At 41.7% G+C, this 24,249-nt stretch overlaps 1 protein-coding gene across 2 annotated transcripts; it reads left to right on the top strand.

Annotated features, from left to right (window-relative positions):
• The first annotated feature begins 1,027 nt into the window (after nt 1–1,027).
• On the top strand, nt 1,028–22,773 carry SAAL1 (serum amyloid A like 1). Of its 2 annotated transcripts, none has more exons than XM_053285167.1 (13): nt 1,028–1,252; nt 3,182–3,346; nt 5,128–5,241; nt 6,002–6,085; nt 6,918–6,997; nt 7,574–7,633; nt 7,847–7,962; nt 9,009–9,192; nt 10,834–10,919; nt 11,033–11,221; nt 11,945–12,141; nt 14,338–14,430; nt 17,298–22,773. In XM_053285167.1, the coding sequence occupies exons 2-13, from the start codon at nt 3,221–3,223 to the stop codon at nt 17,388–17,390; spliced, it is 1,422 nt and encodes a 473-aa protein (XP_053141142.1). In that variant the 5' UTR covers nt 1,028–1,252; nt 3,182–3,220; the 3' UTR covers nt 17,391–22,773. The 2 variants fall into 2 exon arrangements, with proteins under 2 accessions (XP_053141142.1, XP_053141143.1); XM_053285168.1 differs by lacking the exon at nt 1,028–1,252 and adding an exon at nt 1,308–1,456.
• The last annotated feature ends 1,476 nt before the right edge of the window (nt 22,774–24,249 follow it).

The following is a 24,249-nucleotide window of genomic DNA, read 5'->3' as shown; positions in this document are numbered from 1 at the left end:
GCAATCTCACAGGGACAGGGAAAACTGACAGCCTAGTGCATCAGAAATGGGAACCCATCAGAAAAGCCTGCCCGGTTGGGGCAAAGTGACAGGGACAGGGAAAACTGACAGCATAATGCATCAGAGATGCAGATCCATCAGAAAAGCCCACCTGGTTGAAATCTGTGGTGTAGTTAGAACTACACATCTAATAGCTAAACCTGTGTCCAAAAAATCTGTTGGGGTCAGTGCAATCTGCTGCAATCTGTGGTGTTGGTGGAATATGAGAGTGTGCTGGACACTGACAGTCCTTCAGAAAAGAACAACCATCGGAGATGTAAAGGGACGGGGAGAGTGCAATTTGAGAGGGACAAGGAAAACTGACAGCCCTGTGGATCAGAGATGTGGGCCCATCAGAAAAGCACGTTCCTGAAGCACGAAACGTTCTCAGATAATGTCCAGATTACTAAATGTTACCAGTGTTAATAACAAAACCTCCAATAGCTCAAAATGTGTCCAAGAAGTTCTGCTTGGTTCACAGGCAATCACTTGCAAGCTTGTGGAATATACAAGTCTATTTACTAATGCTGATGTTAACTAATTGCAAGACTGAGGTGCACACAAGTCTCTTTACTAGTTCTGAAGTTCTGAACAAGGGTAAGAGCTTCTGACAGGTTTCAGAGAGAATGAGCATTCTTGCCAGCACGCAAGATGTAAGAGTTTCCATTACATTGACCTACAGGGTAAGGGCACTGGCTTCAACTGGAGAGACTGAGCATGCTCTCTTCTTGCCAGTTCTCCAGGAATTTCACAGAAATTCACATTTGTCCTTTGGATGCACTCTTGGAGTCATTCTTTTTTAATGTTTCAGAACAATTTGTTACAAAATTACACATACAACCACATCTGATGTTTTCTGTAGAACCTGGGTTGCCTTTCTTTCATATTTTAAGCAGGATTGAAAATCTGAGAGGGGTTTGGGCCAGAAAATGAAAGGAGCTTCGTTTGGCCGTACTGAGCATGCTCGCGTGCTTATGAGCATGCTCAGATGCACCGGGCAGGGCTCGTCGAGGGGCAGGGCAAAGTGCTGCTACACCGGCCCCGTTCAGGGGCGGCTGCGCAGGAGGGGCGCTTTGCTTGCAGGGTGGATGGCTGAGGCAGGCGAAGCTGCTCTCGGCTCTGAGCGGAGAAAGGACTTTGTCGTGGAAGCGGGGCACGTCTGAGGCGCCTCATGGCATACGCTGAAGCTGCTTCCGCTCCCCGGCTGCTTAAGGTTTGTGCCCGCTTCCTCTCCCTCTTGTAACCGCGGCCCGACCGTGTGTATCGGCCGTTTTTGTTCCTGGGAACGGATTAGAAGCTGGAGACCGCCTGCAGTGTTGGGAAGCAAGAAACAAAACCCCCAGCGCCCCCGCCCCGCATCCCCGGGACTGCCGAGACTGAGATGGGGCGAGGACGCGTTAAGTCACGAGGGAAGGGGGTGTGTGTCTCTCTCGAGATCCTCCTCCTATGCTGAGTAGAAGCGAGGGATGCGAGTCTGTGTGGATGTTTGAGCCTGGGTGAATGCGGGTGGGGCACCTTTCTGACTGGCGGGGGTGTTGCCTGGGCTTAATTCGATCTAAGGCAAAAGTTGGTGTCCGTACTAGAGAGCTCAGGCATGGAAGCACCTGAAGAGCGCTTTCCTTTTGAGCACACGGAATGAGTTCATTTCGCTTGCTCTGGTTAGAAAGAAGGGCTCCTAAGGCAAAGAGAAAGGCATGATTTCGAGCATAACATAACAACAGCCCAGCTGGATCAGGCCCAAGGCCCATCTAGTCCAACATCCTGTTTCACTCAGTGACCCACATGTTGGACTAGATGGGCCTTGGGCCTGATCCAGCTGGGCTGTTGTTATGTTATGCTCGAAATCATGCCTTTCTCTTTGCCCTAGGAGCCCTTCTTTCTAACCAGAGCAAGTGAAATGAACTCATTCTGTGTGCTCAAAAGGAAAGCGCTCTTCAGGTGCTTCCATGCCTGAGCTGTCTAGTACTGACACCAACTTTTGCCTTAGATCGAATTATTTTATTTTATTTTTATTTTATACTGCCCTGTAAATGCACCTCTGGGAGGTCTACATAATACAAGCATTTAAAACAATTGAAACATTACAATAATAGTTTTAAGTGACTAAAGATATAAACTTTAAAACTGTTTAGCTAAAAGTCTGGTTGAACAGGTATGTCTTCAGCTGCTTCTTAAAAACATCCAGAGATGGGGAAGTTCTAATTCTATTTGGGAGAGCATTCCAAAGTCCCGAGGACAGCCCTAGAGAAGGCCTGGTTTGGGGTCACCATCAAATGAGCCAGTGGCAGCCACAACCAGACCTCTCCTGATGATCTTAATAGGCATTGGGGTTCATGCAGGAGGAGGTGCTCTTTTAAATACCCTTGATCCAAGGTGTTCAGGGCTTTATAGGTAATAACCAGCACTTTGGCCCGGAAGCTTATTGGAGGCCAGTGTAGTTCTTTTAAAATAAGAGTCATGTAGTCTCTTTGGCTAGTGCCTGAACCCCACAATGGGTTCTTACCAGGCTTATCAATGTCTGCACTGGCCCTACGTGCTGTTTTTAAATCAAGAGATTGATTGGTTTGGATGAAGGGTATGAGTACATACTGTTTAAGAGGACAGTATTACAAGTCTTTATAGATCTCTAAATCAAATCAAAGTCTTTGCTGTTAGGTTGAAAAGAAGCACAAATGGCATGTAGCTGTATGGTCCAATTTATCAGATGATATTTTGTCAACTGATTCAACCACAGGCAATTAAAATGTGAGCAAACCCATATTTCCCCCTTCCCATCGTGTCATGGCACCATTATTTAGTTGCACAGGGGACCAGTTTGTCTGAACCACTCGTTTACACATGTTACGGATACTAGTTTAAAATCGTATTTGTAGTGCATGTAGAGGAGTGGTTTGGATGGACTCCTCCCCCCCATTAGAGAGTGACACCCTGGAACACCAGGAGAGGGGAAAGATGGGTGTATTCACATCTTAATTCTATGTGGTCCAGTTGGTTGGCAAAGATTGTTGAAATTGGTCCTGTTGTGTTGACAAATGAAGTTTAATAATCTCGGTCATATTCATGGGCTTGGTGGAGGAAGAAGTAGAGATAGGACAAATCTTCTCTTCTAAAGTCTCTTGCTATTGTGTGTGTTTCTTTTTAGTGAACTTTTAGTCTGGCAACTGGATTGGGTTATTCCAGTATGGACCGGAATCCATCACCCCCCTCCAGTGATGCAGAGGAGGAGGCAGCAGTTGCTGGGGATTCTATTGGAAATACAGTTTATAGCAAGCACTGGCTCTTCAGCATCCTTACAAAGCTAATTGAGGTACACTACATGTGCTGGTTGTCTGTCTTATTTGAGCAAGTGAGCATTTCTTGACATGAAAACACTGAGGGACAAACCATATGTGAGGTTAGCACATGAAAGGAATGTCGCAATTGTTGGGAATTCTCTCTGGTAAGAGATACCCTTCTATTACAGCAGAGTGCACAGAGGCAAAACACAGCGGAGTCTGACCAGGCATGCATGTCAGCTAAGAGCAAAAGAAACTTGAAGCCAGTTCATAATTTCAAATCAATATAAGGAGTCTTTATTGGAGAACTCCATTTTAGATAGGAAAGTGGAGAGATAGTATCTCTAATCTAGCTAGCTAGCTGGATGCAGAGAGATGCTGTCTGCATCTCTGCACACATAGTGCAGAGAGAGATGCGAGCGTGTGTGATAGGGAGAAGAAGGGAGGCAGGCAGGCAGCCAGGCAGGAAGTCCCTGAGAGTAGCAATCTACATATCAAAGGGTTAGTGTCAGAGCAGTAGAGAGGAGGCATGACCAATGTCTTGACCCCTCTAGCCCTCTGACTCACTGGTCTGTCCCCCTCTGTCATTGAGGCATGAGGCAGCGGAGAGTCCTTCACTTCCAACAACAATTGGGTCCCAGCTGAATTCTAGCCCTACAAAGAGGGAAAAAGAGGAGAGCAAGTCTGGGAAGAGGAATTAAAGTGCAAGGTGAATTAGAGAATGATTTAGTTCTCCTTGTCTGTGCCCTCTCTGTTTTGCCATTTTTCTTTGGCCTCCATGACTGAAACTTACTCCTATCGGGGGTGGGGGGAATAAAGGTACAATCCTTCGTGATGATAGTGCTTGCGTTGGTGATAGAGCTTGTGTTCCCCAGAGCCCCATTTCTTCCTTTCATCCCTTGGCACCCAGTTTATGAAGCTTAACATTTCTTTTTCTTCAGTTGGTCTTTGACACAGTCTGAAGCCACCTACTCCTTCTTTTCACTATCAAATGAAGCCTGTGGTGTAGGGTGAGGGATAAAATGAACATGGAACTAAACATAAGTGGCAGAATCCAGACTTAAGTTAGTCATGACTAAGGCCCATTTCAATTAATGGGACTTAAGTTAGTCGTGTCTCATTAATGTCAATGGTGAAATAAATGAGACATGACTAACCTGCGTTCCATTAATTTCAACGGGTCTTGGTCATAACTAACAGTCCAAACCACCCTTACATGAAAGAAAGCGGTAATAATTATCAATCCAATTGCATGTTTTAGGTACATTTTAAATACAGTTTGAAAATAATAGATTCTTGCTTCTTGTATGTTACTTCTTTAGTTCAGGATATATTTTAAATGATAATACTAAGAATGGTATCTGAATTTTATGCATCCGTATATTGACTTAAAGACCATGGTAGCTCAAGACCTCATTTGCGCCTGAGGCAAGGTGTCCCCGCCCGCCATGAGCACCCTTCTTCCCAGCAGCGGGTAGAAGGTCATCTTGCTGGTTCTCCAACAGTCTGTCACCTGAGGCAACTTCCTCACCTCACCTCACGGAAGGGTCACCCCGCTTAAAGAGCAGCATTGATTGGAGCAGGAATTTGATTTTAAAATTGCACATAGTTATGACGTTGACTGGCAGCACCCAGCATTGAAGCATTGTAGTAGGCTTACAACCCAATCCTAGCAATGTCAGCTTGGTCCACTGAGTTCATATGAACTTGCTTCCTCATGAGTGCACATAAAATTGCAACTTTAGAGTCACTTCTGAAAATACTCTTTTTCGTGCTTCTTTGGTTCCTTTATCAGTATTTTCCCTTTTGAAAGGTTATTAGTTCTAAGAAGGATGGCTCTGAGTTGAATGATGTGGAAGAACAAATGGAGCTAGATGAAGATATGGAGAATGACATTTGCAAAGTATGGGACATGTCAATGGATAAGGTAGTAGTAATTTTGCTGTCTTGTGAAGAGTACTGAAATTATCTGAGAAGCTGAAAGTTTTTCTTACTCTGATAATTTAAGCCTTCTTTATATTTTTCTCAAAGAGAAGACTTGCTTGTAGTTAGTGTTAGTTTGGAAAAGAGTCAGAACCAAGATGTTTCAGCTGTGGCATTTTGCTTTTGTTTTGTGCTACTTGCTAGCACTATTTGGCTGCAAGTGATATTTTTTTCATGCCCTAAAGGCCAGGTAAAAAAAAGTATGGGCACCTTCTAAAAACATACATTCAATGTAAGAAGGCCTCAACTGAAACAGTTTGAAGGTAGGTTTGAAGGGCTGTTGGAATTATTTTTCAGAAATGCCAGGTTATATACCACTTGATAAAAGTATGTGAAAAACTACTGTCCATTGCAGCGTGGAATGTATGTAAGAGTATATGGAGTCATTGTTACTTTCTTGTTGACCTTTTTAATATCTTGTAACAATTTACTTTAATGAAGATGGAGTCCAATGTTTTGTATAATTATTAAAACTTGATAGGTTTAAAAGATATGTATCTTATACTCAAGGAATAAAGTTTTAGTGAACAAAGTTGGACAACGTGCTTTCAACTGTATTAGACAAATGAGAAGAACTGAGAAAATAGCAGAGTTTAAATAATGGACATTGAATTTGAACAAGAGAAGAACTTAATTTTCAAAGATATGTGATGTTTTTATTTCTCATGTCACCATTTTTAACATGTAATTTATCTTGTTTTCAGGATGTTGCTTTATTTCTGCAAGAGTTTAATGCCCCAGATATATTTATGGGTGTGTTTGCTAAGTCTAAGTGTCCTCGGCTTACTGTAAGTCCACTTATTATTTGGTATCATGATTATTAATGCTTCACATTTTGATCTTTTCCCTATGCTTTAGTCATTAGATTTTAAAGAAATAGAGTTTGCTCTTACCACACCATAGAAATGCAGGCATTAAATCTTAATATGCTTGGTTTCTATTAGCTTTTGTTAATAACCATAGTTTTTCGCAGGTTAGTTGTAAAATTTATTCCTTCTAACTAGCAGTCAGTCTAAATAAGCTCCTTCTAAAAGTATAACTTCTTAGTGTACTTAAATGTTTTTGAACTTTAGTAACTGGCAGAATAAGTCTTGGTTTTTTAAAAGTGTTTTCTTTAATTAGGAAACCACATCCTTGAAAAACCACAATAATTAGAACTTGTCTTCTGTCATACAAACATAGAGTTGTAAGAGTCCCAATGGATCATCTCGTCTAGTTTCCCCTCTCCACTCCTTAATGGGCTGTTTGTTTCAAGCAGCCTTGCCTCCCCAATTAAAAAAGACAAGACAACTTTTAAGGAAGTTTGACAGGATCCTTTGAAACTTATTTAAGTGCCAGACTGCCCAAATAGATCAGAAGTTGGGGGAAAAACCACAGCCAAATGTCTCTTTGATATGACCCTTATGGCTGTTGAAAGCCAACTAAGGTGTGTTCATTTCTGGTCAGAGATGGACAGTGAAGAGTGAGCTGTCTTTGAATAACACATCTTAGTTTTAGAATAACACTACCCCAGCAGAAATGGAGACTGTTGGACATCCGTTTCTTCTTTATCACGTAGTTGTATCCTAACTGGGTGAGCCCTACTGTATGTATTTAACCCTATGGTATTTGACATTTCAGGAAATCTGTGTGGGAATACTGGGTAATATGGCCTGTTGCCAAGACATAAGCATGGCCATTAGTAAAGATGAGAACCTTGGGTAAGTGGTATGTTTTGTGTTTGCTTTCTCAGTTCTAATGATCACACATGGATTAAACATTCTAGCTTCCTCAGATTCCAGTTTTAACTGTTATTGCTTTTACAGCATTATTGATGCATATGACCTCTTTATAGAGTGAAAGGGAACTTTCTGAAGTTTACATTCTAGAGCCAGCAAGAGGAAGAGTAATAGCAAGGGCAAGGGACATAAAGATTACTTCAGAAATGTAGTTTCCATGTGGAAGCCTGGAATAGAGGAGATCTTCCAAACAAGTTGTAATGTAAGCTAACAAATCATACTTGTTTTCAAATCCCAATGGAGTAAGTTTGTCCATCACTATTCCTCTGTCTACAACTTCTTCCTAAGTAGTTTGTAGATTCCAGCCTGATTGTGCTTGCTGAAGTTAACACAGGAAATTTGTGCAGAACCAAGATCTTGGATCCAGGATTATCGGCTGGGTGCTCTTAATAGTGGTGCTATCCCTGCTTTAAGGTTTTGTGGTAATGTGTTCCCACAGTACTGTACCAGCTTTTATAAGAAATGTTTAGCTGACATTTGCAATTGTTACTTTTTCAGACAGATGGTTCTGCAACGTTTATGTGATTCTGATTCTCCTACTCTGCTTGAAACAAGCAGGTAAGATATTTAACTAAAATATCTCACCATAAAGTATTGCTGCTGCGGAGTTCTAGCATGTGTAAAGAAGAGATTGTAGCTACTCGGAGTACAGTCTTTTTAATTTGAATTGTATTTTAACTATATGAGATTTATTCATCATTTAGACGTGTATAACTAAAATGAAATCTAGTTTAAAATTGCATGCTAATTAAGCTTGCATTTTCTCTTCAGGTTGTTGCTGACTTGCCTCTGCCAATCTGAGGTGGCCAATATTTGGGTGGAAAGAATCCGAGAAAGTCCATCTGTGTATGACTGCATCTGTTTTATCATGTCAAGCTCTACAAATGGTATGGGGATTTTTCTTGTCAGGCCAAAGGGTATAACTGCAAATGTATGCATCGGAGAGGGAGACTGAATACAGTCCTCCTTCACTGGGGCATAGAGCCTGCCTGTGGAGAGATTTCCATAATGCTTCCCAGAGCTCTGAGTCTTCCTTTCCATCCCTTGACGCCCAGCTTATGGGGCTCCCTTTGCATGCAACTGTTGTGCACATGTACGGAAGAATTATACCCTAAGTAAATTTCATAGTACAAAACATGCTTGGGATAACCTACTGTTATTTTTGAAGGGTTTACCTGCACTGTAGAAAATTACAAAAATAAAAAAATGCAGACCTGCTTTCACTTTGCGGCTTGACCAGATCAATTTTTTCCCCAATTAAAAAAAAGTGCATGCAGTTTCCAAGAACACTTAAGTCTTTTTTCAAAAATAGACTTTAAGTGTCCATGTCTTAATCATTTTCACTAAGACTTAGGGTGTAGGCCTCAGCTACCTTATGACAAAGTTAAGCAGAACTTCCGAATACCTAAATTTACCTAGGCCACATCCCACTGTACTTAGATAATGTGTTAAACCTCCCATTCTGGTCTCAATAGAATGCAGTGGGTCTGCTTCTGAAAATTATGGTCACAGTCTTGTTCTTGACCCTATTCTAAGTGTTTTGTGGTAAGCCCCCCTTCCTTTATCCTTTGCAAACCAGGAGGAAACCAGAAAAAGAAATACATGTTGTTTGGGGAGAAAGAGAAAGAGGCAGGCAGGCAGGCAGGCATGAACATTGTTTTTGGGAAATGTTCTTAGGGGCTAGGCTAGTGGCTGCCACTAGCAATTGAGCAGGGCTGTACAAAAGGTGTTGCTATATAAATAGGACAAAACTGGGAGATGCCACCTCCGTGCCGCTTCATCCAACTTGTTTTGTTACTTTCTTGGTCCCTGTGGTTAGAGTGATAAATATTGAACCTGTATCCTAGTTTCTAAGAAGTGAGTGAGCAGGGGTGAATTCTGTGTGGTATTTAACAGTATTTCAATTGTGGCATTTAACCTTCTTTTGGTACAGTGGAGTTGCTGGTGAAAGTAGGTGAGGTGGTTGATAAATTATTTGACTTGGATGAAGAATTAATGTTAAACTGGATTAAAAATGGTTCTCGACAATCAGTGGGACAAGCTACAGATGATTCTCCAGAAGAGCTTCCAGATTATAAGATTGTACCCTGTCTGCTTGAAGCTGCGAAACAAGTCTGGTATGTATATGTATCTGTTTGCACTCATGTTGCTCCTTCACTGTGCAGTCATTTTGAATAAAGTACATAGGAACATAGGAAACTGCCATATACTGAGTCAGACCATTGGTCTATCTACAGGTAGCTCAGTATTGTCTTCACAGACTGGCAGTGGCTTCTCCAAGGTTGCAGGCAGGAATCTCTCTCAGCCCTATCTTGGAGAAGTCAGGGAGGGAACTTGAAACCTTCTGCTCTTCCCAGAGCAGCTTCATCCCCTGAGGGGCATATCTTACAGTGCTCACACATCAAGTCTCCCATTCATATGCAACCAGGGCAGACCCTGCTTAGCTATGGGGACAAGTCATGCTTGCTACCACAAGACCAGCTCTCCTCAGTAAAAGTAAAACATTTAAAAACCATTTTAAAACAGTGTTTGAAAAATGACCCAGATACATCTAACTAATCCCTCCGTTTCTGTCCTACCCTTTATCCAAAGAGATCAGGGCAGTGTTACCCGATAGCACCCTCTAGGGTTGCTGTGAGGATAAAATGGAGAGAACCACATATACTGTCTGAATCCCTTGGAGAAGGGCTAGGATAAAAACTGGAGGATTGAACAGATGTAGCTGGGTCAGTTTTTAACATTATTGTGAAGGAGCTATGATTATTAATGTAATATAATGGAGGAGCTCCAATATAACCTCAAATGCATGCATACAGCAATCTCATAGATTAGGCTGAGACACAATAAACCACAACATCCTGTTGACTTTCATCTTTTGAGGTTTGAGAAGCTGATCTTTTGAAGCCACGGTAATGGATTAGTGCCTGTAATTAAGAAGGTACTTAATAAGAAAAAGTACCTGTAATTAAGCAAGCAGTTAATACTTTTTATGAAAAGAATTGTTTTGGTGTGCTTGTATCAACAAGGTATGGGTGTCCAAAGAACTCATGAAACCATGAATGAACCTTAAAAAAGGTTCATTGAAGGATCAGTCTTTGGAAACAGCTGACCCAGGCAGTTTGATACAAAAGACCCATCATCTTGCCTCTTTACATCTTTATTAACAAAGTAGCTGTCTTCTGTCTAGATAACTAGAGCAGTTGCAATGTGTGCCTGTCCATTTCAGGAACCAGTCACAGTCGAGCTTTCTTTTTGAAGGCAAATATGTGCTGATGCTTTGCTTGCTAGCTTGCCTCTTTCCTCTTCTGCTTACAACAAGGCTACTGATGTGTCAGACAGTACTCAAACTATAGTGCTCTTTTCCCCAGGCATAGAGGCTGGCATCTTATGTATGGCACAGTATGGCCTAGATGCCCCTGTGCCATAAAATACATGCTTCACCTACATACCCACCTGGCATAGAAATACTACTACTAGGTAGCATGGAAACTTGCATCTATAGTAGAAGTGTCCCTTCATTTGTCCTTAGACTTATACTCAGTGGGAGAAGAGGAGGTTTGTTCAGCTAAGAGGAAAACAAGGGTGCATGCCCAATAGCTCATTTCATTCTTTTATTACCAGAAAGAACTAAAAATTTAAGATTAGCTGCCTCAGGAGTCATTGACTGAGAGGTGGGGTAGAAATGTTTTAATTTCTCAAAGGCTACAGGCTTATTAGTGGCAGCAGTCCTAAACAGAATCTGTAATTATTTACTGCAGCTCAGATAACAATCCAGAAGGACTTGATGTTTATATGCATATCCTTCAGCTGCTCACCACAGTGGATGAAGGCATTCAAGCGATTGGTAAGACATTTGAATTGCACCATTGGGTCAATACAGTATATCTGTAAAGGCAAGTCATCATTTGGTAAAGACTTTCCTCCTGTCAAGTGAATGCTTTTTCTTTCTTTCTTAAGTGCAGTCTCCCGATGGAGGAAAAGAAACTTGGAGTTTGCTGTATGATCTCTTTTGCCATGAACTTTGCCAGCCAGATGATCCACCAATTATTGTGCAAGAGCAGAAGACAGTACTGGCTTCTATTTTGTCTGTGCTGTCGGCCATCTTTGCTTCACAGACTGAACAGGAATATGTCAAAATAGGAAAAAGCAAGTGCTGTTCTTATTTATATCACAGGAGCTAAACTTTTAGGGGATCTCATGCAAGGGTTTTAGAGGGTAAACCCCTAGTAAACCTAAAGGTTTGGGAGTTGGAAGGAGGCACCTCATTATTAAGTAGTGAGGAACTTTGGGGGCAGTTATGAGGGAAATTGCTCTTTAGGGGTGGGGAATAAGAAAAGCTATAGCTATATGTTCTTCTAGGCATAGCCAAGTTTCCACATGATTTCCCAGTGTGTGTGAACTTCTTGTAGCAGCTGATGTTCCTTTGTTGGGTACATAATTCTTTCAGTCCTGAGTATTCATTATTATTATTATTATCAGTTACAAAGACACTGGGCAGCATCCAAACTAGTGCAGTAGTTGCACTAACAGAAGATGTTCTGCTGGAGCAAAGGGGTTGGAATTCTGCTGGAGCAAAGGAGTTGGAATTTTTGCCAATCCCCCCTTCCCTCTTCAGCCACCTAAAAATATTCCCCTAAGGCTTAGGGGACTTTCAGGGACATTGTTTTGGGAGTGCAAGGGGCTGCAGAGGGAAGGGTGGGGTCAGCAAAAATTGCCCCTCCCTCATGTGAGCAGAATGCCTTCTGTTTAGATATACATTTGGATACTGGCCATTTAATTTTCTGTCAAAGTCTTATGATGTCAAATGATGTTAAATTGCCCCGAATATATCAATTAGTAGTTCATAAAATTTATTTTTTAATATGCCAGATATGCCACTGATCGATAGCTTGATTAGAGTCTTACAAAACATGGGTGAAAGTGGGAAGAGATCTGTAGACTGCTCAAAAGAATCCAAGTCAGAGGAAGCTCAGAAGTTTGGAGATGCTGAGGAAGACTTCCATTTGAAAATCTTAAAGGATATCTGTCGCGAGTTGTTGTCCAATATGCTTCAAAAATTGTCAAAGGTAAGAATAATACAATTTTAAGGAATTGCCTAAGGTAAAAATAATATAAGCTTGTGGGGATACAAACAACAAGCTGTTTGTTTCAATCCTGGTTTTGTCATTATAGTGCAGTGATCCTCATGATTGTTATTTGACATGGAAAATAAGTTTTGAAATATTTTCTGTGATAAATACATCTCATCATATGGAGTTGTCACATGTCTCATCACTTGGATTCATCACATGTTCTTGTTGAAGCAAACATGAATTGCCCCTTCTGCTAAGCAGTGTCCACCCTGGTTTGCATTTGAATGGGAGACTCCTTAGGGGAAGGGGCCACTTTGGGAAGAGCACCTGCATGCAGAAGATTCCAAGTTTCCTCCCTGGCAACTCCAAGTTAGGGCTGAAAGAGACTCCTGCCTGCTACCTTGGAGAAGCCGCTGCCACTCTGTATAAACAATATTGAGCTAGATGGACCAATCGTCTGACTTGGTAGAAGGCAGCTTCCTATATTTTCCTATTCTATGTGGTTTGCATTTAAAAGCAGTTGTGTGAGTTGAGCTTTTTCATTTGTGCAAAGGTCTGATTAGAAGATTATGTAATAGCAATTAGTAGAGATAAAGGAATTTTTAATATCTTTGAGATACATTCTTTGGTTCAGGTACTTTATTGTAGTGAAATGGTGCCATATGCCACCTCTCTACCATGTTATTCAAGGCAGCTTACAACCAAGTTAAAAAAACAAAACACAAAAACCAAACCAAAACACACAGCAGACTAAAACAATATGTGAAAATAGCAAATTATAAGCAGCCGCAAAGTTCTCATTTAAAATCAAAATTCTGGAAATGGCCACCTAAATAAAATAGTTATCACCTAAACAGAGGGAGTGATATGGGCCAGGTTTACCTCTCACAAGTCCATTCCAGATTCTGAGGACCACCACCAAAATGGCCGCCTCCTTCCTGTGCGTCCTGCTCACTGTGCCTCAAGCAGTGGGGGAACCCAAAGGAGGGCCTCTGAAGTGGATGGAGTTCTTAGGCATGTACAGGTGAAACTCGGAAAATTAGAATATCGTGCAAAAGTCCATTAATTTCAGTAATGCAAATTAAAAGGTGAAAATGATATATGAGACAGACGCATTACATGCAAAGCGAGATAAGTCAAGCCTTAATTTGTTATAATTGTGATGATCATGGCGTACAGCTCATGAAAACTCCAAATCCACAATCCCAGAAAATTAGAATATTACATGGAACCAAGAAGACAAGGATTGTAGAATAGAACAATATCGGACCTCTGAAAAGTATAAGCATGCATATGTATTCAGTACTTGGTTTGGGCCCCTTTTGCAGCAATTACTGCCTCAATGCGGCGTGGCATGGATGCTATCAGCCTGTGGCACTGATGAGGTGTTATGGAAGACCAGGATGCTTCATTAGCAGCCTTCAGCTCTTCTGCATTGTTTGGTCTCATGTCTCTCATCCTTCTCTTGGCAGTGCCCCATAGATTCTCTATGGGGTCAGGTCAGGCGAGTTTGCTGGCCAATCAAGCACAGTACACTGTATACTTTTCAGAGGTCCGATATTGTTCTATTCTTCAATCCTTGTCTTCTTGGTTCCATGTAATATTCTAATTTTCTGGGATTGTGGATTTGGGGTTTTCATGAGCTGTACGCCATGATCATCACAATTATAACAAATTAAGGCTTGACTTATCTCGCTTTGCATGTAATGCGTCTGTCTCATATATCAGTTTCACCTTTTTAATTTGCATTACTGAAATTAATGGACTTTTGCACGATATTCTAATTTTCCGAGTTTCAACTGTATGTTGGGAAGCAGTATGCTGGTTTTATGGGGACTCACTGCTGTTTGGCGACTCCTCTCTCAAAACTGTCTCTCATGCAGCTGCTGCATCGGAAGGAGAGACCCATTCCATTGGCTTGGCTGGAACCAACTGCCATTTGTTTCCTTTAGGGGCCATTGCATCTGTTCATGAGAACATTTCTGTAACTTTTGTGAAGAATTGGTCCCTAAATTGGCATCTTGCCTCTTGCCCCACCATCCCTTTTGTATCCTGTGTATTAGACTGTAAGTCTTCAGGCACAGTTTGTGCTGTGTATTTAATTTTTATAGAAAGGCTAGAAAATGTGTTTAATGTTTTGTACAGGACCTTGAAAATGTTCTAATAATAATCGTGATTTGGTCTTTTCAGGAAAACATACTGGAAGGACTCAAGCAAGGCCATCTAAGTGAACAGAAATGTTCCTGCATTTTTCAAAACCTTCTCCCTTTGTATTCATCTTCGGTATGTATGGTTTCTGAAATAGGCAAAGAACAGTATATTGCTGGTCAGAGACTGAAATAAAACTGAACTGTATTTTGCTTTGACTGTGTCAGGATAGGTTGAGGAGTATGTATGACTAGAAGCCCGCAGCCAAAGATTTGACTGGCAAATTACAATCAGTATGTGAAACCCAGCCACTCTACAACCTGCTCCTTTAGGCTCTCTGTCCAGTATCTCCCAGTTTCCAAAAATGTCTTCATGTGCCAAAGCTTTGGAATGCTACCGCCAACATGAGCGAATTTATTATTGGTGAAACAGTAAGTCCTATTGCAACAGACAGACTTTCCAGAACAAGCAAGGCAGGAATTGTGGGTCACTCCCCTACAGCCCCACCAGTGAACAGGCTGATCATATGCACATATTCTAGGAAGCAAGTTCCATTAAGTTCAAAGGAACTTACCATCCCATTAGTGACATAGTATTGTAGCTTAGTGGTGACCTCGTGGGTACAGTTAGGCTGCAATCCTGTGTCACTAACTGGACAATAAGTTCCTTTGAACTTCCGTTAAGTAACACAGATGGGTACAGTAGCTCCTTTGAATCTGAAAGGCAGGCAGAAGGGACTAAGGCAGTCTGGTGGTGGTGTTTGTGAGTATTGCATCTAACCCAAGGGGCTATCCAGCTCAGTTCTGCTGTGTCTGGAGCAAGTACTGCCCCAGGCTGCCTGAAATCCAGAAGTTCCCAAGTTCCAGAAAAACAGCAGTAAAAAACAGAGAGTAAGGCTTCTCTGCTCAGCTGTCCTGCAGTGCTTCTCGGGGAAGGGATAGGTCATGTACCAAGCACTCCCAAGCCCTGGCTATCATCACATATGTACTGTTCTAGGCAAGGCTTTACTCCAGCCAGATTCAGCTCCAATAAAATTTATTTATTTTAATACATTTGTATACCACTTACTACAAGTCTCAAGGTGGTTAACAAACAAGTCAGAACAGCCAATTTAAAAAAATCAAAATGTATGCAGAATCCACTTAAACCATTCAAAACAAATAAGCAGTAAACCTTCAACTAAAAGCCCGTTGAACAGGTGTGTCTTTTAGATCCCTAAATGCATTCAGAGATGGAGCAACTCTAATTTCAACATTAGAGCAACTCTAATGTTCCACAGCCTTGGGGCAACTAAGGTTCACTCCTGAGTTGCCACCAGACAGCTCCCTCAGACAAAGCTCCTTTGGCAATCTTGATAGGTAGTGGGGTTCATAACTAAGAAGGCATTATCTTAAATACCCTGGGCCCAAGGTGTTAAGGGCTTTATAGGTCATAACCAGCACTTTGTATTTTGCATGGAAACCTTTTGTTGCCAGTATAGTTCTTTTCAGTACAGGAATAATATGGTCTCTTTTGAGATATTCTAGGAACCAACCTGGCAGCAGCCTTCTGCACCAATTGCAGTTTCCAGATTACATATAAAGGCAACCTCACGTAGAGCGCATTGCAGTAGTCAAGCATGGAGGTGCACCATTGTTTTAAGCTCACGTTCTTCCAGAAAAGGGTGCAGTTGGTGTATCAGCCAAAGATGATAGAAGCACTCCTGGCCACCACCTCCACCTGGTAGAGGTATCAGAGAGAGGATTGGATCTAGTGTATCTGTCCTCTCACCACCCTAGACAATTCCTCTGGATTTGAGCTTGTGTACACAATATATGCAGCGAAGAACTGCTTCTTTGCTGCATGTATTGCCAGAGCATAGATCTCCATTTGTGCTCTCTGTTCTAATCTGTCGGATTCAAGTAGAGTCCTTCTCCACTTGCGTTCCAGTCATCTACTTAGCCACTTCAGCTTCCACAGTTCTTCTGTGTATCATTGAGCTAATTTAGAAGTGGGTTGGAGGGGATGCTTAGGAGTGATCCTATCTACTGCCCTAGTGAGTTTTTTAAAATTCCAACTCTCCACTCGCGTATTGACAGAATCACTGGCAGAGCCAACTCTAAAATTCTCCAAGTTTTCTTGAAATCCTATTGGATCCAATAGTCTTCTCAAGTGGACCATCCTAATAGGCCCTTCACCCCTGCAGAGGTTATTAGTGTCTGCAAATTGAACCTTAACCAGGTGATGGTCCATCCATGACAATGGGAAAATCATAGGAATCCCCACCCATGGAACACCTCCCTGTTCAGAATAAAAAACCAAATTGAGCGTGTGACTAGCAGCCTGTGTCTGTCCCGAGACCAGTTGGGAAAAGCCCATAGTTGTCATGGTCACCATGAACGCTGGATGGTTTACATTTCACCAATGAAGTGTGGTTACAGAAAACTTGTAGATTTTATGAATAGCGTCTGAAGTCATGTGGAGAGAGAGCAAATTAGACAGCTAGTATTCGGGTGAGCTTTATCAGGCTCCCAGTACCTGATATTTCAATTGTAGAGATATGGGAAACTCCTGTCACACCTGCCCTTCATGAGGTTGCTGACATCATAATGCGTGAATGCTATCATTCAAAGAGTTATTAGCACTGAAAACCCTTTATATCTGTCTTTTAATCCAAATATTTTATAATCATTTTACACTTTCTAATCCAAAGCAGTAATACTGTATCCTTTAACAACATGTTTTTAATTTTATGACCATTGCTCACAAGTTGTATTCACTGATACCAAATGAAGTCAGAAACCTAGGTAATTTTTACTTCGTAAGTAATTAGACATTTAAAGGGTATTAAACATAGTCTAACTGTAATACTGTTAACTAGTGCAAAACTAGAATTTTGGGAAGGATTTAAATAAACCATTTGGGTGGTTCATAAGTATTATTCAGAAAGCCCATCTGATCCTGCCTGGCAATTCCTGCATCTCATCTGATCTGGTTCAGTGACACTTGCATTTTATTTCCAGGTAGAGAGTTTTCTTGAAGTGCTACGTGAAGCTGATAAGGCACTAGCTGACAGCCTAGGCAAAAACTTCCCAAGTCTGATTCTCCAGACATAGGACCACACATACTGTATTGCCTTGCAGGAAGATTTTGATTCTTTCATTAAGAAAGTGATGTGTAAAGAATTCAGAAGTTGTTCAGCTCTCATTCCTTAAACATCTCTGCAAGGAAGGTCATACAGGCAACTTCATTAAATAAGGATGGATGTGATGGAGGATGACATGGAAGATCAGCTTTCTTCAAGTTTTTGTATTCATAACGTTACATTTTTAAGTGCTGTGTATGAGGTGGGAATACAAACATAGTTTTATATATTAGCAACTATTGAGGTTGTGTATTATGATCAACTTTGTTGATGAAACAACGCAATGGACTTCACCTGTTTTCGAAACAGATGAACACATTTTTAAAGCTAGCCATTAATTGTAATGTTAAGAAATCTTTAAATATAGAATGGTTAGATGGTTGCCGTGCTCTGCCCTCGGCTTGTTCCGATACAGTAGCTTTGATGCCTCTTTAAGGCATAATTCAATTTTCTTGTCATTAGGGTGCTAAAGCAATGTGTTGCTTTGAAAAAATTAGCACAACTAATTAGATGTTAGCATTGCTCCCAGTGTACATCATGTGCATGATCCAGCCCATCAAGAATTTATTTTCCTGCCACTAAGTACTGCTTATGGTGCCCCTCTGGGGAAGAAAAATAGTAGAGCAGCTCCAGGGAGCAGGAACCAAATGAAAATATGTGATCACCATCTTGAATTGTGACACTTTTGCTGGAGTCACATCCAGAAATGACATCCAGGTGATATTTTAGTGTCTGGAGTTACGTATAGGTATCCTAATTACAGTTTTCTGAAGAGGTAGAATTGTCTCTTGTCATAGTTGTTGCTTGCATCTTTTTGGAATTTTGAACAAGAAAAAGGTTGAATTAAATAGGACCGAATGAATGGTACTTTGTTTCTGGCATTATTTTTATACTAGTAACTCTCAATGAGACTGGTTTTTATATTTGTATTGGAAATTACAGCTTTATATAATAAATGTATTTTTATTAAATATTCGTACTAGAATAATCTTGTATAATTAGGGTGTGTGTGCACAAACATGTTTCTAGATGGCCCCTTGTTGAACAGCATTCTAGTGTTATGTATAGACTTTCAGTAGGTGCTCTTGTCAGCATAACATGAGTGCTTAGGGATGTGCACGAAATGTATTTTGCGTTTTTTTTCGAGCTCAAAACAAAATGTTTGCCCTATGAGGGTTTGGGGGAACGGTTAAAAACTTGTGTAAAATCTCCTGCTTGCCCATTTCTTTTGTAGGTTGGGTGGTAGGTAGCACTCATCATGTCCTACCACACAACCCACTTTGGTGTCTCTGACCTTTCCATGGGGAACAATGGGGTCTAGTTTCCCCATTGCTCCCTATGGCCAGAACAAGCTGCACTCAGTGTGCACACACAAGTTCTGCATTGCAATTTGCAATGCATTTTGCAACCTTGCCTTGAGAAACACTGCAGAACTGCCCACTAAAATTTCAAACACAGTCCAATTGGCCAAAAAAGAATAACTGATCCAGAATCCACTGCCAGCCACAGTGCCTGAGCTGCAGTAACATCATGGGCACAAGTTGCTATCTCTCACATAATTATGACTCCTTACTTCCTAGAATTACAACAGCTGCCACAGCAGCAACCTTAGCAGCAAGCATAGCCATAAAATTATTATTATTATTAATAATAATAATTTGATTTCTATATATATATAAAATCAGCTAGAGCAACTTCAAGATATACATTTTGACTAGTATATCTTGCAATGCAGATTGCAAAGCAGACCAGAAGAGTGAGTAAAGCACTTTAGTCTTAAGGCCAGACATGGAGCTCATCAAAGCAACCACCAAGAAGTATTACACACACAACTGCCACTGTCCATTTCTTGCCACAACACTATCTCACAAACAAACCAAATCACAATTCAAGGAAGGCAGGCACCCAAGTTCTGCCTTTGTCAGTCTGAGATCCAGTTAAACTAGATGGTTATAGCAGCAATAGCACTGCATTTTATTTATTTATTTAAAATATTTCTGTACCTCCCAAAACTTGTGCCTCAGTGTTCATTATACTCAGTGCTGAGAAAAGAAAAACACAGAATCAAACCTTCCTTGATTCCTTCCTCCTCTCCTGATGTATCCTCTTTAAGAGAGGTACAGGATAAGGGCCCTCTCTCCCTCCCAATCCCTTTGAATACATTTTTAAACTCCATCCTTTTTGAGCTCCCACCTCCCAACCACAGAGGGGCACCGTTGCCCATGACAACACTTGATTTATTTTATTTTATTTTCTTCATTCATTCGATTTATATACCGCCCTTCCAAAATGGCTTGGCGGTTTCCAACAGAATAAAACCAATTAAAACCAAAACTATAAAAATGGAATAAAACTAATTAAACATTCAAACAGTTACAAACCCTGGAAAGCCAAGCCAAACGGATAAGTTTTAAGGGCTCTCCTGAAAGACTCAAATTAACTCAAATTATGGATTTCTGCCCAGAGTACATTCCATAGCCCACAGAGCAATTATTTGAATAACAAGACAAGCAAGGAGATTACAATCCAATCGAAAGCCAGTGCCAGAAAACCAATCAGCAAGGGGAAAGCAGGCCTCCAAAATGGCACTCTACATGTCAAAACGTTTCAAATTACAGCTTGAAACAGCCCATTTTGAGTCAAAATGTTGACACCAAAACATTTGCGCATCCCTACTACTTAACATCTGAGCATATCATCCGAATGGGTGTGTAGACAATAGTTTTAGGAGGTGCAGGTGAATATTGTAGTGTTAGGTGGAGCTATAGCTATGCCAAACGACTTGGTATATAAAAAAGGTGCACTTGGGATACCCAAATGTTCACTCCCACTCACAGCAGCTGCTCTCTTTTTAAAGAGAGAGAGAAAGAGAGAGACATACACACCTTGCCCCGCTCTGTTGGCTGCATAATCCAGGCCAGAGACCATATAACTAGATTATTTTTCCTTTTCCTCTTATGACATGAATTGTGATAGGGGTTTTGTTTTTTAAAATGAGAAAATCAGTCAGATTTGACTATGTCGTTAACATCACTGAGGGCAAATGAAGCCTTTTGTTGCTGGATTGTGCTCGCTCTGGAGAGGGAAAGAGGAAACAGGTTGACCAATGCTGAGGCAACCAGCCAGATGTTCCCTGTCTTGCTGCCTAGTTCTGCAGGCATTGTGAGTGGGCAATATACATTTCCAAACACTTCCCACAGAGAGCAATGCAGCATGGATGCTCTTTTAATGTAAGTTGCAATTTCTAACCCTGGGTGTGTGACCTGTACTTCGAAGCTTCGTTCTGCATCTGCTTGGTTGGATTTGGGGTGCTTGTTCTGTCAGAGGAACATAGGAAGCTGCCATATACTGAGTCAGATCACTGGTCTATCTACCTCAGTACTGTCTATACAGACTGGCAGTGTCTTCTCCAAGGTTGCGGGCAGGAATCTCTCTCAGCCCTATTTTGGAGAAGCCGGGGAGGGAACTTGAAACCTTCTGCTCTTCCCAGAGTGGCTCCATCCCCTGAGGGGAATATCTTACAGAGCTCACACATCAAGTCTCCCATTCATATGCAACCAGGGCAGACCCTGCTTAGCTAAGGGACCAAGTCATGCTTGCTACCACAAGTGTGGCAAGCTTAAAGAGGCTCAGTCCCGAAGGAGTCCTAAATAGGCCTGCTCCAGGAACAGGAGTCCCTGCCTCTTCTAGGGGCGGCAGCTGGGCCCTGTTCCTTATATGCAGGTTTCTCTGGTGCGGTGTTGATTCCTTTTCTGTTTATTGTGGTTCCAAGGAATCCTCAGAGTCAGAAGACAGAGGCAAGGGAGTGTCTTCTGAGCAAGGTGGGGGTGGTGGTTTTTCTGGATCGAGGGTCTCTGGTGGCACCAGCTCTCCTGCATTCCAGTCCTCATACTATTACAAACATTACAAATATTTATATACTGCTTTTCAACAAAAGTTTCCAAAGTGGTTTACATAGAGAAATAATAAATAAATAAAGATGGATCCCTGACCCCAAAGGGCTCACAATCAAAGAAGCACAAGGCAAGTTTACCAGGCTGATAGCTCTGACTCACTGGGTGGGCCCTTGGGATTGTGGTGCAAGGGTACAGCAATTGTGTGTGTGGGGGGTGGTGGTGGTGTTGGCTTCCTCATCCCTTGCGCTCTCGTTGCCCAGGCCTGGTGGGTGGTCCAGGTGGCTTCAATTCATGACACTTGCGCTCTAGTCTACCTTGCCACTTCAGCTCCCTCAGTTCTTCCATATACCATGGAACTAGCAGGTCAGAGAGGATGCTTAGGTGTGATTGTGTCTACTGCCCTATTGGTAGCCTAGGTCTCAACCAGAGCATAAACAGAATCTCTGGTGGACCAACTATAAACCCAAAGCTTCTTGGAATCCAATTGCATCCAGTAGCCAATATGGGATCCTATTGGAATCCTATTGAATCCTATTTGATCTTGGGTGGGCCATCTTAATAGATCCTTCACCCCTGTAGAGGTGGATTGTGGTGGCAAGCCAGACCATAACCAGGTGGTGGTCCATCCATGACAATGGAGAGGTGACAGGAGTCCCCACCCACGGAACACCACCCTAATATTTTGTGATGGGGGGGACGGTCAGTTATGCACATTTTACTTAACTGCAGTAGAGCAGTACGTGAGCTGTTGTTTCGATCTCACCAGAACCTCGGGGACAAACACATTCTTCATATAGAATTCCATACTTCCAATTTTATCGAGACATCTGACGTAAACTTATTTTTCCTGATACAGTGGTCCCTTGACTTACGTAATTAATCCATTCCGAACGCACGTTCGGAGGTCGAAATTTTCGTATGTCGAAGAGCGCACCACGGAAGTCTGGAAACATTCGTAAGTCGAGGAAACCGCATCTAAAAATTCGTAGGTCGAGTAAGCTGAATCTAAACCGGCAACTACTTCCGGTCTTTTTTGTCGCTCCTAACTCGAAAACATCGGATGTCGAGTAGTTCTTAGGTCGAGGGATTACTGTATTAACTTACATCCAGGGTCTACTGACACTTTTTATTTGACCTTCCTTTTAGCAGATCAGAATGATGTTAGGTCCTACAATGTCACTAAGTTTTGTCTCATTGCTAATAAAATTCGGCTAGAGCTTGTCAATTAGTTGGTTACTTGAGAGTTCTGCCTTGTTGCAAATATCTTAGCTGTTTGTTATAGTTTATCTCATTCTGCTTCTATTTCTTTTAGTTTCTGTTATATTTAGTCTTATCTAATAAGTTTTAAATTTTAGTAGTTTTACTTACCTAATTATGCAAATCTAATTGTATCTGTTTGAATCTATTCATTGCTATACTGGTCAAAGACCAAAATAAAGATTGATTGATTGTTTGATACTTAATTGCATGTACACTGTGACGGCATACTGCATAGGTTCACGACTAATCACAGAATTCTACCATGTGCGTTTGAAGTGGGAGGAGAGCTGGTCTTGAGATAGCAAGCATGAATTGTCCCCTTTGCTAAGCAGAGTCCACCCTGATTTGCATTTGAATGGAAGACTAAATGTGAATACTATATGAAATTCCTCTTAGGGGATGGGGCTGCTTTGGGAAGAGCATCTGCATGTTTGCCTGCAGAAGGTTCCAACTTCCCTCCCTGGCATCTCCAGATAGGTCTGAGAGAGACTTTGGCCTGTAACCTTGGAGAAGCCACTGCCAGTCTGCATAGAAGACAATACTGAGCTAGATGGACCAGTGGTCTGACTAAGTAGAAGGCAGCTTCCCATGTTGCTATGTAAGTGTATACATGGTGTGAAAAACATGTTCCTCCCTCACATGTTGTGGGGTTCATGTGGGTTTGTTTGTTTATTACATTTCTAGACCGCCCCATCCAAAAGCTCTGGGCGGTGCACAACAGGTTTAAAAACATAAAAACAAACACCATTTAAAACACACAGCATAAAACATAACAACATAAAAACAATTTAAAAACAATTCAGAACCATTAAAAACCAATTAAAATACTTTAACACAACTTAAAATCCTTAGAAGGGCAAGCCAAACAAGTAAGTTTTTAGGGCTCTCTTTAAGGCTAATGAGCCTAAATTATGGATATCTGCTGGGAGCGTATTTCATAGGCCAGGAGCAGCTACAGAGAAGGCCCGGTTCTGAGTCGCCACCAGACGTACCAATGGTTACTGGAGATGGACCTCTCCAGATTACCTCAACATGCGATGGGGATCATACAGAAGAAGGCACTCTCTAAGGTAGGCCGGACCAAGGCATTCAGGGCTTTAAAGGTAATCACCACCACTTTATATTTTGCCTAAAAACATATTGGTAGCCAGTACAACTGTTTTAAAGCAGGCATAATATGGACCCTCTGGGTTACCCCAGGGACCAGTCTGGCTGCCGCATTTTGAACGAATGGAAGTTTCCAAACTACATACAAAGGTAGCCCCATGTAGTGCGCATTGCAGTAATCAAGCGTGGAGGTTACCAGCTGATGCACCTCTGTTTTGAGATCGTTCTCTTCAAGGAATGGATGCAGTTGTCGAATCATCCACAGTTGACAGAAAGCCATAGCCTCCACCTGAGATACCAGGGTGAGGCCTGGATCCAAGAGTACTTCCAAGCTGCATAACTGTTCCTTCTGGGGGGAGTGTAACCCCATCCAGCAGAGGAAGATCCCCCACAATGAACACCTCTGTCTTGCTTAGATTCAGCTTCAATTTGTTATCCCTCATCCAGTCCATTACTGCCAGTAGACACGCATTTAGGAAATGAATGCCATTTCCTGATGATGATGATGATGTCAAGGAGAATTAGATTTGAGTCTCATCAGCATACTGATAATAACCTGCACCAAAT

The sequence above is a fragment of the Hemicordylus capensis genome, chromosome 1, assembly GCF_027244095.1.
Source record: "Hemicordylus capensis ecotype Gifberg chromosome 1, rHemCap1.1.pri, whole genome shotgun sequence".
Lineage (NCBI taxonomy): Eukaryota > Metazoa > Chordata > Lepidosauria > Squamata > Cordylidae > Hemicordylus > Hemicordylus capensis.
The sequence above is the reverse complement of the archived record's forward strand: the minus strand, read 5'-3'. Positions and strand labels throughout refer to the sequence as shown.